A 21,322-nucleotide genomic window follows, 5' to 3' on the forward strand; every position below is an offset into this window, starting at 1 on the left:
CCAGTATAAGGCTTTCTTCATCAACATTCTAAAAATATTATTTAGAATACACAAAATTTACTTATTTTTGGAAAATAAAGTTACTGTGACTGTAAAACATAAGTCAATCAATGACGTTCATATAGAATGCTAGATTTTTTTAATGTCTCTATAGTGTAAATGCATAACTATGTTACAGAAGTTCAACATGAATGTAAAGATTATTGTTTATTACATGCACTCATGATGATCCTGATGTCACAACTATTTCTGTTTCCATATTCAAGACCAGTTACTACATACAGTGAATTTACATAAAGAAAATATCAGACAGCATGGTTCTAACTTTAACAGTTCTTGTAAATCACATCAAAACTATTTTAACCCTTAAAAGATTAAAGCTAATATAAGTCCTTACCTCGCATTCTAGGAAAGAGATTTTTTCTAGAAGCTGCATTATAAACAATTCCTTTTGCATGATCTTTTTCTTCAGTATTTCGATCTGTGAATGAAAAAAAATAAGGAAGATCTTAAGGCAAAGAGGTAAAAAAAAAAAAAAAGAAGACTTTATTCCATAAACAGAAACCAAAAGTCATTGGATTTCAGTGTGCAGCCAATATTGTACTTTCTGTTCTAGAATGTGTATATATTCCAAAACAGCTTGAATTCAAAAGGGTCAGCTTGGATGGTTTATACCATGATCACAGACGTGCACTAACATGTCTTATGGCAGATGCCATGATCATACATGTGTACTAACATGGCTTCTGACACTTCGTGCATTTTTAGAATATGGAAAGTAAACAAAAGTTTTCAAGTAACAGCTAGCTGATATAAAAATATGTAACAAAATGAAACAGGAACTCCATTACGGGGTTCAGAGAACTCTGCTCTCAGGGGTTTTGAACTCACCCAAAACTTTTATTATATGGTTGCTAATCTCTTGCCCTTTTTGGGGGCATTTATTTGGCATAGCATGAAAATTAAAATATTTCTATATGAAAACTTTTATATTTCATAGTTGGGGGAAAAAGTCATTACCAACAATTGCTTGTCAGAGTGATGATAAAATAACAATAAGAGGCCTCCTCAATAGTAGTGTGACATTTTCTGTGCTCTGTAGGGAACATTAACTGATATAGTGTTAATAACTTAAGATTCTCCCCTTCATTAGGGCAACCTTTCACCACTCAATTTGTGCAAACTTGTCCTAAAGCTAATTTACCTAGCTACAAGACTATTTCCCTTGAGTAGTGGGATCCTTGCATATTCTAGAGCCACTGTAGCAATTTTTATCACACGTCCCTCCCAGCCACCAATGCAATGGATGTGGCCAGAGAAAGATGGGCATAGCCAGGATGCCACAGAGCTCCCCAGTTGCAGTACCAGTCCATTGGTAGCTGGCTCAAGGCTGTTCTTAAACTGGGGGGCTGGTTTGACTCAAGTAGCCTCTGAAAGCTTCTATTGTCCCCCCTTTTGTCTATCTGCCAAGTTGTGCTGATGCTGCTTGCCTGCAGCTGAGGTTCTGGCCCAATATGTGCATTTCTGTCTCTTGTGAAGGAGTATTTTAAGAAACCTGTTGACTGATTGCTTAAGTGAGTTCCACTGAAGTCGATCTGAATGTTGTTTAGAACAAAACACGAGTAAACTACTCCATTTTGTGTTTTGAGCTGACAAGATTGAAGAGATGAGCACTGAAGGCTTTGCAAAAGTACATTCTAAAAATCTAAAGGAGAAAAAGGAACGCTGCTTGTTGTGCATGTGTGAATATGAACTGAATGATGTAGTTTCAGGCACGAGAGAGACAGAGACACAGCATTAAGAGTGACAAAAGATAGCCCAGGTTACAACGTACGTTACAAAAACTACACTTTTCAAGAACAGTTTCAGATTAACTAGTTGTGCCACTACAGTGGACCTGTCATAGCTTTAAAACATTGTTTTAAAACCATTCATGATACGGCTGAACCGTACTAGTCGTGATGGTTGTTAGTACACAGTTTCTGTAGTATAGGCTAGTACAAAGAGGGAATTTTGGAGGGAGGCCTGAGAGGAGCAGCAATGGACATTTTCCAGTATTTACTACACGTATGTAAGAAGTGATACCTGAACACTGTACATAGAGTGCTGCAATGCAAAACCAATGCTACATTCAAAGTATATGAATTACTTTGTTGCTCCAGATTTGTATGTTGTTTTAAAAGGGCCATTGTCTAGACTTTAGGCCTGAAATTTAGGTTATTAGTAATACACTAATATGTATTAGTAATAAATGACTTAATACACGAGACTGTACCCCTTTAAGAACAAAATGACACTACTTAGTTATTCATCCTATTAACAAATATTTTAAAATTAGTTTTTAAGTTATTAGTGATATTTTCTAAACTGTTTAAGGATTCCTTAATGGTGTGGATGAAGGGACACGGACAAGTTTTATGTTACTAGAACCATTCCCCTATATTATTAAAACTGAAATTTCTTTTAAATCTAGTTTTATTATTTGCTATATATACTTTGTTTACTTAATTTTTTTTCCAGCACAGAGAATAATGATGAAGTCAGATTAACTTTTAGGTAAAGCTCGTAGAAATTTTTCAACGAAAAGATTTTTGGGTGCAAAACAAACAAAAAATAATTAGTGACATTTTTTCACGGGCTCTGCTTTCAGCTTCTGAATGCTGTAATGTTTTGCTTCCACTGCCTGGAAATACTTAAGAACAACCTTTTCTAGTGGTTTTCGGAAAGGTCACATTTCTGTTTACATCCCAACTATATTTTGGAATTTGAGTCAATGGTGCCCCTCTAATATAAAATACAATTGTTGGTATAAATATAGCTTTTAATCTAAAAAGAATATATTTTAAAGGCTGCAAGTCATGTCCAATGTGCAGCAAAAGGGCCGATAGCCAACAGCATTTACTGGATTCTGCACTCTGTATGAAGCTAAATCACGTCAGGACTTAAACAATTAAGTTCCGGTCCACCTTTACTGAATAATCAACCACTTAAAAAAAAAAAAAAAAATCAAAAGATCACATTAACAACTGGAATCTGGTTTCACTGAAGTCAGGATGAATTTTGATGTTGGATTTCCATGGAAGCAGAATCAGACATCAATTTAGATTTTTAGCAAACCTAGGCCCCATTCCTGCCTACTTCTGCATTTAGTATGTCCTCCTGCTCATGGAGTGCCCCATTGACATAAGTGATTTTACTGTTAACCACAGATGCTGGAATACAACATATGAAAAAAAGTCATGCATGCAGATTCTTCTTTAGACCGGCTATACTAGTATACAACCTAGCACTGTGCAGATGAAGGAAGGGGAATGCTACAGGATCTGCCGCACAGCAAAGCTGGATATGCCATAGCTCAAAAACCTAAACATTCCCCGCCCCCCAATTAATTCAATAGTTTGGGCTGTGAGCCAAGAAAAATTACATAAATACCTATAACTATGTTGCCATAAGAAAATTATACAAATACCCATGAGTAATAAAAATAGGTATTTTCTATAAAATTCTCATTAAACTAAATGGATTTTACCCTGTCAGATTGCTGAATGGCCATGACCTTTACATATAAATTTTTAAGGTAAAAAACTATTTATTCATAGAAGTGCAGTAAAGTTTTATTTTAATTAATTAAATTAAAAAAAAAACAACAGCCAATCAGAAGGCAATGGAAGTTCCAAATAATTCAGTTTCCCACTTATAACTGTCACTGTGGTACACTGGAGAGAAGGTGTTTGAGGTAATATCATTAACATGCATCAGAGTAAAACAATTTCCAAAAGCCTGGCCAGCTTTCTCTCTTTCTTCATTTCATCTTTATCCCTTTTTAACATTATTTTTTATTAAACTGTTTTTTGCAATGAAAAACACCTTTCTATGTAAAACTCTCTAACATATCTGAAAATAATCAATAAAAAAAGTTTCAGAGAAAGAGGAAAAGAATCTGAAAAATTCAATTTAAATATTAAATACAATGACCATCACTTTCACAAAATATCCATTGCAAACCAATATAAAAAAAAAAAATCAATGAGTGCAAAAAACCCCAAAACAGTTCTAAAGAGAAAGACCTGGAAAAGGTTAGAGTAAAACACAGATGAACAAAAACAAAAACAAAAATGCAAAGAACTTAAAGCATAAGATTTGTGAAGACAATAATAAAAAGAAGTACAGCCACCATGGGTATTTATCTTAATAAAAGTGATGTGTCTAATTTGTATTTTTAATCATTTATTTTCAATAAACGTGTCATAAAAAGAGGTGCCAATTCAGTTATTATTGAAAAAAAGGCATGAGTAAATTCCATACTGTAAATTTTTCAACTAAATGATAATGATAAAATACATAGCAGTAAAGAAATGCTATGATCAACTCATCCATTTCTTTGCAAATAGGGGGTTTATTTTCAGTTCAAGCTAGTGCTCCTTCATCTGTCTTTCACTTTAAATAGCAGACTCTTCTCTGGCTAAAATATAGTTCCATTAGCATTGTCATTTAAAACTAGAATTTAAGTGATCTTTTCAGCTTTCATATCTTCATAGAAAAGTAATGTTTATAGCACCTGCAGACACTTGACAGCTATTGATCCTGGTCTTTAATTATTGCTGTGTCTAACACTATAATTATAATTATAGTTCAGCCAGCATTCTTATTATAAGTGGGTTTAGTCTTTTCACAGTTTTGAAAGTGGACTATATGGTGGTATTTGGCATTAATATTCTGTTCCCCGGCCATGCACAGAAGGAAATCATTTTGGTATCAGAGATCTGTATGTGTAGCGAGAGCAGAGGTTCAGCTTGAAACCAAGTACAGCTGTGTAATCAGAGGACAATTTTACCCTTACTGAGGCAGATCCTGTTACTGGAGATATTATACAGTAGTTGGTGCCAATTCTGATTTGTAAATTAATTTGGAAAACAAATGTTTTTATTTAGAGTAGTAATCTAATTAGACACCAATAAACATTTTTGAAAGCGAACTAGGGCCTTACATCTTTAACTTTTCATAACAGCTTATCTTACTGGTTTACATAGAGTGATTATAATTCAAAAGCTTTATACCATGAAAGATAAAATTGAGCAAAGAAGCTGGTTCAGTATCACACAGTTAGGTACAAGTAGATGTAGTCTGATTAAAATGGAATCAACGTATATATTCATATATATTCCACATCTATTCAGAGTTAACACTGTATATACAGATCTGAATGATCTGAAAATGGTCTCGGGAGATTACATCTAGAATTAAAAGGAACATATTGAAATCCAGAATGGAACATCAAAATGGAAAGCTTGATGGACTCTTCCACCTCTCCCCAACATGGTATTCTATGATTTGGCATCAGATTTACTGCATTTGTGTTTCAACGCAGGAGCCACTAATGGCTCTGGAGACTGAACTAAACACACCAACAGCAATATATCTTGGCTCATTTTAATATGGCTTTATGGCTGCAGTTCAATTCTATTAATCCTTTTCTTCAGTTCCTTTGGAGGACTGTGCTAAAATTACAGGAGTACTTGTGGCACCTTAGAGACTAACAAATTTATTAGAGCATAAGCTTTCGTGGACTACAGCCCACTTCTTCGGATACATATAGAATGGAACATATATTGAGGTGGGACTCCCACCTGTTCATGCTCTCTGTATGTGTGTATATATATCTCCTCAATATATGTTCCATTCTATATGCATCCGAAGAAGTGGGCTGTAGTCCACGAAAGCTTATGCTCTAATAAATTTGTTAGTCTCTAAGGTGCCACAAGTACTCCTGTTCTTTTTGTGGATACAGACTAACACGGCTGCTACTCTGAAACCTGTGCTAAAATTGTAGATGAGTAAATATACAAGTGTACAAGAAAAGCAAAGATTCCTATGGCCTAAAAGCATACTTGTTTATATCAGTAAAAACAATATGGGGTAAGATCAATAGAGGATCTGATTGGACCATGTGGATTACACTTGCAGTGAGTTGTTACACAAAATACCTAATTCCTCAAATCCTATAACACTGATATTTTATATATTATATATAAGTAACACTTAATTCAACCCAAGATTTTAGCTATGTTGACTAAAATGATCCTAATCCAGTAGGGGCGAAATACACCCAGCAGTGGACAAGCCACAGACGTCTCTCCACGGTGCAGGGAGGAGGACAGAGGTACAGAGGGACTTTGCACCCCTAACTGTGGCAGAGCTATTCTCTGTGCCAAATGCACAGAGGCCAGCATGGAGGATGAGCAGAAATGTAGCCAGTGAGCTTGCAGTTATTCTGACCCTTTGAAGGGGACAGTCAGGTCTTGGCAACTGCTGCAGTCCAGGACCTGGAGGAGCCACGGCCACCACAAAGGGGCTACAGAGCTGCTGAAGCCTTGTCCATGAGCTGATAGTGGATTTAGACCTCCACATCCCCTGGGTAGAATTCTCCACTAAGAGGCCATTCACTGAATCTTTGGATAAAAGGTGTTAAATTCCCACCCTATGGCCTTTCATGTTGGGAAAAGCCATTAAGAAGCAATCAAACCTGATTGTATAAAAGCTTTAGGGGACTATGATACCCCTGATGAGGAGATGCTACATTTAAAAGGAAACATGAGAAAGGAAGCAACAACTTTGGATGAGTATAAAAGATATATTAAATAAAGCATTAAATTAAACACAATACGTAGGTACAGTACATTGACATAAGTAACATTGCATAAAGTGAAAGTGTGATCTTCACTATGTGAGGAATGTAACAAGGATATTGGCTCAAATACGCACTCTTTCTGGTAAAATGTTTTTAAAATAACAGCAGTAATACTTCAATCTTCCATAGTGCTTTACATTTTGCAAAGAGCTAGGCAAACATTAACTCACGGAAACTAATCTAAAACACACACACAACATCCCAACACACAGAAAAAGAAGGTATTTGGCATGAGCACTGGCAGCGTAAAACAGACACACAGTATGTGGGGCAAAAGACCAAAAAGCTATGAAGTCAGAGTCTTAGGTTAGGTCTAGACTACCCGCCTGAATCAGCGGGTAGAAATCGATCTCTCGGGGATCGAATTATCACGTCTCGTCGGGACGCGACAATTCGATCCCTGAATCGACGTTCTTACTCCACCAGCGGAGGTGGGAGTAAGCGCCATCGACGGGGAGCCGCAGAGGTCGATTTTGCCGCCGTCCTCACAGCGGGATAAGTCGGCTCCGATAGGTCGAATTCAGCTACGCTATTCGCGTAGCTGAATTTGCTTATCTTAAATCGACCCCCCCCCTCCGTAGTGAAGACCTGCCCTTAGAGTAGGGATATCTTGCAGAAAGAAGTGGGTTTTAAACAGCCTGTTCAGGGCATAGGTGAATATGTATGGGGAGAGAAGGAGCATGACAAGTTACAGATAATCAGGCTGAGAGCCTGACAGGAAGGATGGCAGAATTATCCACAATGAAAGGTGTGGGTGAGAAGTGTGGAGCAGTTTGGGACAAAAATAATCCTCAAACTCTTCTCAGCCTCACTCCTGGATCCACTGCAATCTGGCTTCTATTCTCTGCACTCCACTGAAAGTGTTATCAACAACATCTAAAAGGACACCTTTCTGGCTAAGACTTGGAGCCTCTAATCCATTCTTATTCTTGATCTTTACTTAGCCTTCAGTACTGTTGGTCACTCCCTACTAGACATCCTGTCCTCCCAGGTGGTTTTCATGGGATTGTTCTCTCACCATTCTCCTCCCCCTCTCTGACTTATTCCAGTTTATCCCATAGCCCCTCTCTGGTGGAGCCCCAGAGGGCTCTAACCTAGCACTTGACACTATTCCCTTTACACCTTCTCTCAGCTGTTCTTATCTTTTCTCACAGGTTCCACAAACATCTCTACACAGAGTCACAACTGTTCCTCTCTTCAGACCCATACTAGCCCATCAAGCATATCTGACTATTTCTCCAACACTGTGATTTGTATTACAGTAGAGCCTAGAGATCCTAATCAGAGCTCAAAGCCTCACTGATGTGCATCCCCTAAAACATTCTGGATGGCTAGTCATCAGCTCAACTTTAATATGGCCACTCTAAAGCCCTTTCTTCTTCTTCTTCTCAATGCTTGCCATCTTACCTCATTTTCTGTTGTCATTGACCACACACCCATCCTCCCTGTCCTGCAACGTCAAGGTCATCTTTAACTCTCAATCTCTCACCACACATCCAGATCATCATCAAATCTTGTATTGTGTCTCTCCACAACGCTTAGAAAATCCAACCCTTCCATTTCATCCCATCATTGAAGATGCTTGACCATGCTCTTCTCTCTCACCTTAGATACAATGACTCCTCAAATTCCCTTCCTTGCTAAAACAGACTGTCAATCCTCTCTTTGAAAAATTGTTCCCCTGACTTCTCCTGGCCTCGGCACTCAAGTTTAAACCTTTCACTTTTTGCTTCAAGGCTCTACCAAACTTCACCCTGGTCTACATCTTGGAACTCTACTTTGCTCTCTTTCATGTCAGCAAAGATGCTGGTTTTGACATCTACTTAATTTCTTTTGCCCTCTCCTGTCCTTTTCTATACTGCCCTCTGTGCATGGAACAAACTCTCAAATTAAGTGCATCAGGCTCTCACTCTCTCCTCTTCCCAATGTCTTTCACAGACCCACTCTATCTGAAGCTTCAAACAAGGTTGAGAATATTTTAAAAGAAACAATCTAATACAACTCCTTCCCCTGGGTCTCCCAGAGCGCCCTGTCTGTACTGAAAAGTTAATATTAGTTTTATACAATTCGATCTTGAGATGGTAAGAGACATCTGAGAGGAAATAGCCAGAAATGTAAGGTTAATGGTGGAAAATTTGATTTGGGCATCATTACCATAAAGCTAGGTATCTGAACCCATGAGAGTGAATAAGATCATTAAAAGGAGAAGCGAAAGCAAAGAACATTGCCCTGGGAAAAAGATGTGGGGAAGGAGCAGAAGAAGATCTGCAAAAAGAAATGTTGAAGGAGTTAACAGTGAAGTTAGAGGAGAATCAAGAGAGTACAAAGCAACAAAAAGCCAAGGAAATGAGAATGACAAAAAAAATATTTAAGAGAATGATAAAATCATGTCAATCTTTGCCTTTTTTTTAAAAAGGGATTATGTAAATGGCACAACTTTTACATTTTCTTTTTGACTAAATAGAATCCATTTTAGAGCTGGAGGCTTGAACATGTGTATTGATTTATCAGGCTGGATTAGATCCAGCAGTTATTTAAATTCACCCAAGATTTACCACATGATGATATCATCCAGTTGAAGTTATTTCTCAGTACATCACATTGTACATTTACATGAGTATTGTATATTATAAAAGCCATTTATATTTTACTGTTCATCTGCCATTAGTGAATCTGACAGCAGTAACATGGTGATACATGACAAACAAAAATGGACAAACCAGTTATAAACATGACGAAACTTATTACATTACAAACAATGGACTAAACAATACAGGACCGACAAGACATTATAACATTGACTAGAATGCTCAGCCTTTGTCATCTTTTTAGGAAGACAGTTGCTGTACAGGAAAGACCAGATTTCATTCTAGAGTCTGATGCTTCATTCAACTTTAATTTTTAAATAAGCCATGTTTATTGTATTCTAGGCATAAGAGCTGAGATTTTTTCAAGGGGCTCTATCAAAAATCAATAAGAATGAGCATCTTATTCCCTCCAGACTCAGATAATATCTTATACTTTTTTTAACGTCACAGTTTTAATTCTCTCTCTCTCTCTGTCTCTCCGTGTATATACATATATCAGTAAAAACAGATTTAACATAGTTGTAGTAACAGATATTAATACTCAAACTAGGTTTAGTGTAAGTTATTGCACTAATTTAGAAAGTCCCTAGGATGTTGGACTGTATAGCTTCATTTCTTAGATTCACTGAGGAATTCCAAATGTTTATGATTCTCTGCCATTTTTGCTTTGCAGTTGCTCTTCTTAAGCCATGTTCCCATATGGCTTTTCTTTCTATGTGTGGGCTCCTTTGTTGAAAAATATATAGATGTTGTATCCCACACAAGTATAGAGTTTTGTTAATAAAAATACAGCATCCCAGTTTGGATGGTGACTCCACCTTCCATGTTTCAGTGCTGCTTCTTTTGCAGTCTTAAAAGTATTTCCATATTAAAACCGGCGATACCATGTAATATGCCTGGAGCTTCTGAAATGTCTTGATTAAGCAGTTTTCAGCTGGTTATATAGCCTTTTTTGTCAAGATTCCTTCTCTTTTCCATTTGTGCAATATAATGTGTATCTTCATTATTCGGGGTAGGATTCACTCCTTAGCAGATGGTATACAAATATTCTCCCTTTCATGCCAATATCTGCTACAATAAAAAAAAAGGATATAGCTTCTTTTTCTTATGCCTGGCCGCCACTTATTTTCCAATGAATCTGAGACTAAATGTGGAGAACAGCTCGTGTGCCATGACCTGGAGACAGTTCAATTCAGTAGGTTAGGGGAATGTCATTCAAAATTTCTATTCTGTAGATAATTTCTTGCCAAGGAAAAAAACCAATTATTTCCCCTTTAAATCTCTCTTTCCCAAAATGCTCAGTTTCAAATTTCAAATTTATTCCTCTCAGTGATGAAATGCTTTATTATGTCTAATAAAGTCCCTTGTGTAATGAAAAGGTGATCTTGTTTTTATAGCATAATAATCAAAAGCAAAGGAAAGAAACTTCAGATCTTTTAAATTTCACCAGGTTGAAATTTAGCACATAGTCACTCAGTGTTTGTTTTAAAAAACTAAAAATAATTTGATTTAAATTTTTATGTCTCATTTTAAGTTCTTTTAAGTTGTTGTTTTTTGTAACTTTAAGTCCCTGAATGAGGTTTTTTGGGGGATGAAGGCAATTACATCTATCCTCCACCAATACAAGAGAAATAAAAGATCACTTTAAAGAGCAAGATTTCACCCAGGTCCCTTAGACACCTCTTTCAGTTTTTAAGTAGAAAAAAAAAGTGAGACAAAAGTTTGGCAGCAACACCATTATCAGGTCAGAAGCACTGCTATCATCTTGCCTCAGGTCTCATATGTTTGCATCTGCGTGCCCAGTTCTGTGTCATCTTATTGGTGGCTGATCTCTCCAGTGAAAGTGTTTTGAAGAAAATATTTCTGCCCACTTCAATGTGACAGTTTTGCCTAAGAGTTTCATCACCTTTGACCTTTCTTTCACTGCATTCAGGAGCCCTGTCTGGCTAATAACCAAGTGGTTATTTTAAGATGTATACACAGGAGAGCAAGAAACAGACTATTGATAAGAGTCTCTCAATTTTCCCATATTAATGCTCACTTCGATGTATTCACCGAGATCCAGATGATCCACCTTCTCTGACAGTCTGTCTCCTTTCACTTCTTTTCCTAAAAGCACCTGCACTGTAAACTTCCTAAAGTTGGTACAATTTCTTTTTTAAAATACGAATATGCCATGCCACCAAACATTGAGATTCTCCACCTGCCATGGTGGTGGGGTCTTTCACATGCAGCCATTGGCATGGTAAGTAAAAAGGAAGTACAGTGTATTGTGTGAGGGGGCAGGGCCAGAGGACTATAGGAAAGTAGTGAGAAACAGGTATGTTAGCCCCAGGCTAAACAAATCCCTGTTACCATGGTAAGCAAATGGTAGTTGCTCCAGGTTAATCAAGACACCTGGGGCCAATTAAGATATTTCTAGAAAGCAGTGGAGACAGCTAGGTTGATTGGGACACCTGAAGCCAATAAAGGGCTGACTTGAACTAGTTAAATGCCTCCCAGCTGTAGGAGGAAGCTGTGCTGCTGGAGAAACTGGGCAGGACAAACCCTATCAGGCACAAGGAAAGAGGCCCTGAAGTAAGGGTGAAGTAGATGTTGAGGAAGTGGGGGCTGCTGTGGGGAAGTGGCCCAGGGAATAGTACTTGTCCTGTTTCAAAAAGTCAGCTACAAATAGCTACTACTATTAGGGTCCCTAGGCTGGATCCTGGAGTAGAGGATGGCCCCGGGCTCCCCCCCTCCTCCCTGATTAATCACAGAGACTGAGAGACAACAGAGACTGTGTTGCTTCTTCCCACCTCCCTTGCTGGCTTATGATGAAAGTGGCTCAGTAGGCTATGACCCTTCTCCCTAGAGAGAGAAGGACTACATGGAGGGTTACAGTGAGCCTCTGAGGCTAGTGTAATCTGCCTGGAAATGTGGGACCCACTGAGACAAGTTTGGAGGTTTGTCACAATTGGGAACACATTTATTTAACAAGTAAGTTCTGCTTTGAGAAAATCTGTCAGTGTTAAATCATCTGCAATTCTTCCCTACTTATAACACCAGACTTTATTAATATGCAACAACAGCTGGCAAGAAAGTTCTCTAACCAACAATTATCTTTTTTGTGTCTCACACAGTAAAGAAACCCTATTAGGCTGCAAAATGGCTTTGTGTGGGATCAAATGCAAAGAGATGTTGAAGGTCACAGACTCCAGTAAACTTCCATTTCATCTCTAATTTAAACATTTATTTTCCTCTCGCAGTTTCTGTGCTTCTGTTTAATTTATGTCTTGAAACTACTAGTAGTTTGTCTAGCTCAAGCTGACCAAACTTTTTACTAAAGCATGTAAGATGAGGGTTTATTTTAAGATAGGGAGAACTTTGGAGAAAACACTCTCTTGGCATGTCAACACAGAAGTTGATCTCGGGCTTGATCTTTGGTCCTATTGAAGGCAATGGCAAAACTACCATTGAATTCAATGCCAGCAAGACTGGGGCATCTGTGAAGAGCAGGGTTTAATAGCATTATTTTATGGGACTCCTTCTGCATCAACTCTTAGTCACTTTGTTCATCTTCCCTCACTGCTTTCCTACATCCATGCTTCACTTCTGACTGCTCCTTTTGGACATGTCTAGACTAGGGTTGACCACAACCTGCTAAAACTTTCTTTTAAATCTTGGACACTGTCTACACTTGTGTTTAAAAACGTATTAGGGAAAGTGTACTAGCTAGCATATTTCCTAATCTAGACAGCGTCTCCGTCAGCCCCTTCTAGTTTCATGCAACCCTTCACGCTTGTAGCATCCCCTTCATTATTGTTTGCCGAGTGCCCTCAGGCTCCTCCTACAACAGAACTGAAAATCTACCTATTATGTGGAGCACTCTAGCCATAAAAACTCCTTTCCAGTCAGTGCTTGCTCAGTTTTGGATGCTTCTCTCTCATTTATTTGGCACCTTCTACAGGTGGGACACAGAATACACCTCTACCCCGATATAACGCGGCCTGATATAACATGAATTCGGATATAAAGCGGTAAAGCAGCGCTCCAGGGGGACGGATCTGTGCACTCCGGCAGATCAAAGCAAGTTCGATATAACGTGGTTTCACTTATAACGCAGTAAGATTTTTTGGCTCTCAAGGACAGCGTTATATTGGGGTAGAGGTGTCTATGGGATTTCACACAAACTCTTGGTACAAAGGTAAGGGCTAGCACAAAGCTGCCTCTATATAGGAATAACAATGGAGCTAGGCTGAAAAATTGTACTTTTTCATACAGGACAATCTTATGGCAGAGGGAACAAGAATTGGGGAAAATAGGAAAAGAAATTGGGTAGAGGGGTCTAAGTTTTGATATTTGCTTCTCAAGGTCCCTCAAATCCTGGTGTGAACAGTGAAAACAGATCCCCACAGGGTTGATAGGTCTGGTGGGAAGACTGCACTCCAACTTTGGGGCACCTGGTACCAGATCTATCTCCTATTAGAACCTACAGGAATTGGATCAGGCAGAGATGAGGCACTACCTGGCTGACTAAGCTGTACAGTCTCCTGGGATCTAACAATCATCCAGTTGGGATGGTGCCATATTAAAATACTTCTATGGCCCCCATTACGAGGGTGTCTGAGTGCCTGACAAACTTTATTGTATTCATCCTCACAGCACACCGGTGATACGGTCATAAAGATGTTCAATTCAGACCTCAACTATCCCTCATTTTAAAGGACACCATTCATCTTAACCTCTCGCCACTTATATTCCACACAGATTTGTTGCTCCTTCACTTTTACTGCTGAAAATAATTTATCAGAATAAATTTAAAAAAAACCTGAGTTTATAGTGTTCTTTACACTGAAAGAATGAATCTCATAGCATTTAAGTCTACATTTGGGTGCTGAGATGTAACAAAAGCTTATTCTGTAGTCAAGCAAGCAGATGCTTACCTGAGGTTCTAACTTAACTCTATAGATTAAAGCTTCTTGTTAAAAAAAAAAAAAAAACATTTTCCTTCACCTGATAGAAGCATTGTTGATATTTCAACAATCCATCTAATTTAAATACCACATACTGCTGTTCTGGGGTTCCTAGAGTAACCTGTTTTCTTAAAGTCCTGCCATAGTGATGTCAAATTGCATTATAAAATAATTTCCTAATTGTAAAATACTTTGTCACTCGTTTTCAATTATACTACTTAAATGGATGTTATCATTCTTCATAAGATGAACACATCCCTATAAACAGTAGGATGGGTTTTTGTTTTTGAATAGAGACGAGCCATGAATGTACTGCAATAATGACTAATAAAGTACCTTAATACATTTTACTTTCCCAAGTTACTAGCTATTTCCTTTTCCATTATCTAAATATTTTAAAAGACTAACAGAAGTGGCAGTTCAGGGTATACTCTGTTGAACACATTTTCTGAACCTTACCTAACTATGGAGCTCTAAAATCTCCCACATTTAGGAGATACATTAAGTATGTTTGCCATCATTTAATTTACTTCCAAACCAGTGGTGCCACAGTCGTCTTAGACACCATTTCCATGGTGTCCATTTCTTCAATGCCCCACCAAAAGCAGAAATTCTGGTGCTGACATCTCAGGTATCTGTCAGCAGCACTGATTCGCTTACGCAATGAATCCACTCCAAGAAATTCTGTTTGAAGCTTTGATTTCAGAATGGACATAAAAGCATGACATCTATTGTGTTTTATCTATAGGTAAATCAAGTATTTAAAGGGGGTACACAAGCAACTGGGTGGGGACATTAACACCCACCTCTTCCCCATTATGGACTGTTCCTTTTTTGCTGCAGTTCTAGTTTCTATCATATATAAGACTGCTTTACTCTAGCCTTTTGAATAAATACAACCATTTGAATACAGTAATAATAAAAAAAAAAGCAGGCTGACATCAATTTAGATGTAGCCTGAAACACAGTACTTCAGAATGCCTGGGAAAGCATAAATTAACCCATATCCTTATGCAGTTAAGGAAACAGGGCTCCCAAATCTATTGGGGAATCCATTAAGAACTGCAGAAAGTGGAGAATACAGCTCTAATTGTGCTCTGGGATGTGCACAGAACCCTGACTGTAATAGAACTCTATGTGGGCACAGCAATCCACACACACAGAGCTCATTGTAAGTTCAGGACCCAAGCTTGTATCTGGCATTATCTGATCTGATGAGGGATGACCAATCACAAACTCCTGCCTTGGGAATGCCAAAAACTGTTAGTGGTGAAAAAGAAGAAACAAGTAAGGGAAATTGGTTCACCTTAAAAGAAAATGAAAAAGAAGAAGAAGGTGCCACTGAAAAGGTCCATGTGAAGCTCATGATGAAACTGATTAACAAAGATGCCAATAGTTTCTTGTAGTTTTACATTCCTTATGGCTGTGGGACAATATGAATTTTCCCAATTGCCATAATTTTAAAAAAGAATTCAAGGCAACAGCCTTTTATCTTAACTAAGTGAAGACTTGCACAAGGGCCAAGAAATGACGTGGTAGGTGTCATATGACTTTCTAGTCTCTAGGAGGACTACAGTGATTAAGCTATACATCTGAGCAGAAAGCTTGTTTAAAAGCTCTGAGAATACCTTTTTGAATCAAAGATGAATATACTCTTCTATATTATAGGGATCCAACCAGACAAACTCACCCTTCAGTTATTTTACTGAAGTTTATGAAGTTACACTAGGAATGAATTTGGTCCAATATTTTTGTATGTTTTTGCCAAAACACTTAATATGGAAAGAATGTAGTTGTAGAACCTCTAGTGAACCAAGTAGGTACAATTATGTTGAGGCAAATTACTAACAAGTTGCACCCATGCAATTTAGTACATATTTCGCATTAAAGACCAAAAATTAGCTCATCCTATTTAGCATTTCTTCACAAATATTCCTGGAATCACCTTGCCTGCCCTGCATGTCATGGCTAAAGAGATAATTCTAGTAGTTTTGTGAAAGAAGAATCTGCAGGGTGCTTGTTTGCTTATCTATACTGAAATAAAATTCTAGTAATAATTCTTAATATGTTTTGCCAGTAATCAATTAAATAAATGAGCACTGGAGAGGGAGAAAATGAATCCTATCTATGCTGTGGTATAAAGGTTTTAACAACATGTTTGGAGTGGTTGGTTGATGTGTAAATGGTGAAGCCATGAGTTAGGCAGGTCATCCAAGCGAAAGTGCCAATAAAACCTTTATACCACGGTGTTATGCACTCAGTATATGCCACAAATTTTATACCCAGAAATAGATATTTTTGTATCCCTATGCCTACTCATTTCCTTGCTACATATTTTTGTATCCCTCTGCCTGTAAAATTAGGCTCCCTTAATATTAAATGTACAATTATATAGGAAAATTATAACTAATAATTAAAACATCTCTAAAAATGGCTGAAAACATCTTTTCCACGTTTAACACTATCAAACATTTTAAAATCAAACATCTCAAGACTAGAATGGGTTGAAAATTTTCCAATTTTGTCAATTTTTACTCTTCAAATATATTTTTGTGAAAATTGCATCAGAACCAGTTTAGTTAGGGGGCATTCATGATTAGAAGGAAGTGCTGCAGGGCAGACCCTCAGATGGTATAAATCATGATAGGCCCATGGAAATCAACCAAGAATCATTCCACAGGGAATCATTTCCTCTTTCAAGTGCCAAAAAAATCTTCCATACCTAGGCCTGTGAAATGCTGGACCTTACACTTGTCACTGCTTGAGATTGAACACTGTCCACATTTCAGGGAAGGAGGGGACCCATTTATTTAGCAGCATGTTTTTTAAAATGACAGCTTTTTGAAACTGCTCTGAGGTTGGGAACGTTAGAAGTAATCAGAGGAAAAGAGGAATCAGTGAGAAGAGCACGTGAGGCAATCAAAGGCACATGATAAATGCAAATGAGCAAATGCTCTACAATTTAGCATACGAGTTTCACAATACCATATGAAGTGCGTACATATGTATGCATGATGTATATGTATGTTGTATATTAATGCCTTTTATTTGCAGTTTTGAATGTAACGTCAAAATATAAATATTAAATTCTACATTTGATGTGAGGAAATGTTCAGACATTTAAAATTATGACTTGACAGACAGCTAACGTTCCAAGAACAAGGGCAAAACATCCCTATCCAGAAACCTATGTAATCATTGTGTGTCAACTCCCGATTAGCAGCAACGCTAAGCACTGTTTTTAGCAGCAGTGTAAACAAAAGTTAAAATGAATGTTCTCATCTTTGGAACTAGAAAAACAAACCAGGATAGAGAAATTTTCATACCAAAGCAGTAGTATCACAATACTGAATTAAGGGAGGAATTCCTATTCAAATCAGCAACAGCATCCATAATAATTCTCCATCACGTTGAATGTTTGTCCAAATCTAATTGAAGGTGAATCTTCAGAGTCCTCCTTGACTACAACATTTGGGCCCAATACACTAGTGCAATTTGGCTGCCCTATGTCACTCCAATTTAAAGTCCAAAACCCTATGCCATACCATCCCAGTCTGGCCTGCCTCGGACTCTAGCTGGCCTGGCTTCTGGAACAGTACTGGGGCACAGGCCTCTGGTAAATCAGAGCGGAAGACTGCTTTACCTTCCACTGGAGACCAACCCATCCCCAGCTGGCTCCAGGATTAGAGAAGCATAAGGGTGTATTAAAGCCACCTCTTCTGCACAACATGTTTCATAGATATATTACTAAAAGCAAATAATCCTTCAGCTTTTTCATTCCACAGACCACTTGTTTAGAGAAGGAACCAACCTCCTCACCCACCCACCCAATCCCCAACCCCCACTATTTGAGTGCAGCACTTCTCCATTACTCACTGCTTTATTCTGAAAGAGTTTCATTCCATGGACCACCTGGAAGGGATCCAGAACTACCATTGATACATGGACTATAGCCTGAGAATCACTGGCATAAACTGTTTTAACTTCCTCTTTCTGCTTTGCAATATACAAATGCATAGCTCATCCACTATTGATGCAGTAAGTATCATGGTGTAAGAAGGTAACGTGCTAAATAAAGCAGCAAACAACATGCAGGGCTTTTGGTAGTGGAACAGGCAGAAGGACTTAGAGAGCTCCCTCCTGGGCTATGTATTCAGCGTTATGGCGTACAGTTAAAACCTCCAAGCAGCTGTTTAGGGAATATATTGTTTTGCTAGAGCTCACCTCTTCAACCATATGTTTGACTTTCTTCTGTTGGCAATGGACCATGTCATCCAGATGTTTGATTCGTTCTCTAAGACCAGCTGCAACCTCTTCCAGATGCTGTGACCTGATATAAGATATAAGAACTAAGTAAATATGTAGGAAGCCATGCAATGTAAACAAAAAACAACCAAACAAAAAATAAAAAACACAACACCAAAGTAAATCAAGAAAAGGAACCTCGTTAAATAGGCCAAATTCCCCTGACAAATGTCATTTCCTATATTTGTCTAAAGTTCATTTTTATGGTTATCTGTTTGGTCATTAGTCATTGTCAGACACCACCCACTTAGCTCACCTTTACCTTACATATCAGAGCTGCCAACATTTAGAGAAGTTTCAAATTTGTTCAAACAGAATGATGATCTGGTATCTTCTAAGCACTCAGCCCTGGAGAGCTGCATGCACATTATGGTTCGTTTCAGCACTTACAAACCATTATCTGATTAAATCCCCACTTCATAACCAAAAGGCAGATATTAACCCCATGTTACAAATGAGAAAAGTTAGAGTTCACAGAATGTCCTCACTGAGCTGTCCTACAGTCCAACATAGGATGTGGTACAGAAATTGTTATTTTTTTTAAATGTTGTGAATATACATACTAAAGAAAAAGGTGATTAAGATATTGATTGCAAGGATCCTAGCAGCCTGATTTTGGGTGCTCAGCCCTTCTGAAAAGAGTCAGGCCTTTGTCTTTTATATCTATTTTTAAAAAGCATCACAGATGTGCATGAAACTATACTGACCTAAAAACACATATTTCTCAGCAATGCAATGTACTCTACCTAATCCATCCTGATTGCAATCAACTTCTCTCACAAATAAAGCTGAGAAGGATGAGTTTTTGCAAAATAAATTCTCTTGCAGTTTTCCTACATAAAATAAGGCAAATATAATTTGGGAAGGAATTATCCAGCTGGAATATATTACCACCAAAGATTCAGGTTTGGAAAACTTAACAATGCTAGAAATCTCAGGAAGGAGTAAAAGCTCACCTCCGTCTGTCTGAATGGGTTTGAGATTTTGCTCCAGATATCTGGACTTCATGTTGTACCAGTTGTTTTTGTAGCTGGTGGCGTTCCTAAACAAGAAAATGTTATTTCTCCATTTCTTCACATTGTAAATTTAAACTCCATTAAGTATATTTTATTGTGATTTAAAAAGGCCCGTAATATGTTAAACAAAAACAGAGGCCGATTCAGCTACAAGTTATTACTATATTACAAGTGGAGCATGTATTTCCAACAGCCAAGAAGCACAGAATGGAAAAAACAAAGCTTGAATAAAGAGAACCTTTGTTTTCAGTATTCAGCACCAGTTTGCCAGTGTCAAGGGGCAGCTTTGCTTGCAATTTTGTAGGTAAGTGCGACTCTGAAGGATAAAGACATGTGAGCTGACCCACAAAGGGACTCCATCCTTCTAAAATTATTATAGGTCAAAGATATGATTACATTTAAGGTCTTGGATGCAGAGATTAAATGAACCACATGACCATTGTTGATTATATGAATATCAAATTTTCTATATTGTTCCTCCAAAAGGATCTCCTGATCCAATGTATTTTGGCAGAGATAGGCAGCGTCTCCCTATTTTTCTCCCAAAATGTCCCTACTTATACTGTTCAAATGTTACCCAGCATGAGTGCTGAGAGGATCCGTGCACATGTAGGGTCAAAGCGAGTTTTGCCATTCATGTCAATGAGAGCAGGATTGGGGCCTTAAATAACAGCCAAATATTTAAAGAGCAACACAAGCATAACAGCAGGTGTTTAGCACTGACTGCATAAATTAATGAACTAAAGTAAAGTAAAAGTACAAATGTATTTCCTAACACCAAGGACCATAATGTACCATTTTACTCATTGAATACCACCTTGTAACTATGAATAACTCCACTAATCTCAGTGGGACGACTTGTAGAGTAAGGAATTACAATCTGGCCCAAAGTGATTTATCCAACATTACTGCTAACTGTTAATATAAAATAAATGAAGCTATGTCACAGCTAGATCTTAAACTGAGAAGAGTACACCTAAGTAGTTATAATCCAGTCAATGCACTTCTGTTAGTTGGGCAAAGAGGACATTAATATACTACATATAGTTTAGACAAGGGTTAGTAATTCCATCTAGCCAGCATGTGTGGGTGGTGATGTTTGTTTCTCTGTATTAGCAAATAATTAGTGGTTAGATTTAAATTGAACCTAAAGCACAACAAGAACATAGCTTTTAAGAATTGAGTTTTATTATGTTTTAGGATTAAAATAACCAAAACCCTACGTTCTTGTCACCACTCAGGATTTCTAGTGAGTCCTTACTTCTGCATTTCTGTCTTTTAGACAGTAAATTCTTTGGCAGGGATTGTATTCATTTTCATATACTGAACAATGCCAAACACGCTAAAGGCACTAAACAAATAATATTGCAGACTCCATTACTGAATATAATGGAATCTCAGACTAATAATTACAATGAAATTGCCTTTAGATGACACTGAGGGAATAAACCTGTTTCAGACATCAGGGAACTTCCAACAGACAAGGTTCAGATAATAACTGTATGTGTGAGTAGAGGCACTGCACTACTACTAGACTTACATTAGAACAATTATCTCAAAACCAGTATGAGTTTCGCCCTGGAACAAAGTCCAAAAATTAGAAGAAGGCAGGGCAGGAGATATAAGGAAGTGACAGAAAAACTGCTACAACTCGTTCTACAGCAGTGCTGCTAACGTCATAAGAGATAAGTGTCTGGCAGCATTTCTGCTTCCAGGGAGTTACAAGTCAATTGTAAAAATATGCTCAAGGCTGCAGCATGGTAGACCCTGTCT

The 21,322-nt window shown here is 37.8% G+C and overlaps 1 protein-coding gene across 1 annotated transcript in view; it reads right to left on the minus strand.

Moving 5' to 3' along the window:
* The window catches only part of LOC117883725 (myocardial zonula adherens protein-like), an 85,251-nt gene that overhangs the window by 22,011 nt on the left and 41,918 nt on the right, over window positions 1–21,322 (minus strand). Inside the window, exons 9-11 of the mRNA XM_034783395.1 lie at window positions 19,490–19,575; window positions 18,453–18,558; window positions 398–481 (exon numbers count right to left, since the gene is read on the minus strand). Of these exons, the coding sequence (XP_034639286.1) occupies window positions 398–481; window positions 18,453–18,558; window positions 19,490–19,575 (276 nt within the window). The remainder of the gene's footprint in view (window positions 1–397; window positions 482–18,452; window positions 18,559–19,489; window positions 19,576–21,322) is intronic.

The sequence above is a fragment of the Trachemys scripta genome, chromosome 10 (genome assembly GCF_013100865.1).
Source record: "Trachemys scripta elegans isolate TJP31775 chromosome 10, CAS_Tse_1.0, whole genome shotgun sequence".
In the NCBI taxonomy this organism is placed as follows: Eukaryota; Metazoa; Chordata; order Testudines; family Emydidae; genus Trachemys; species Trachemys scripta.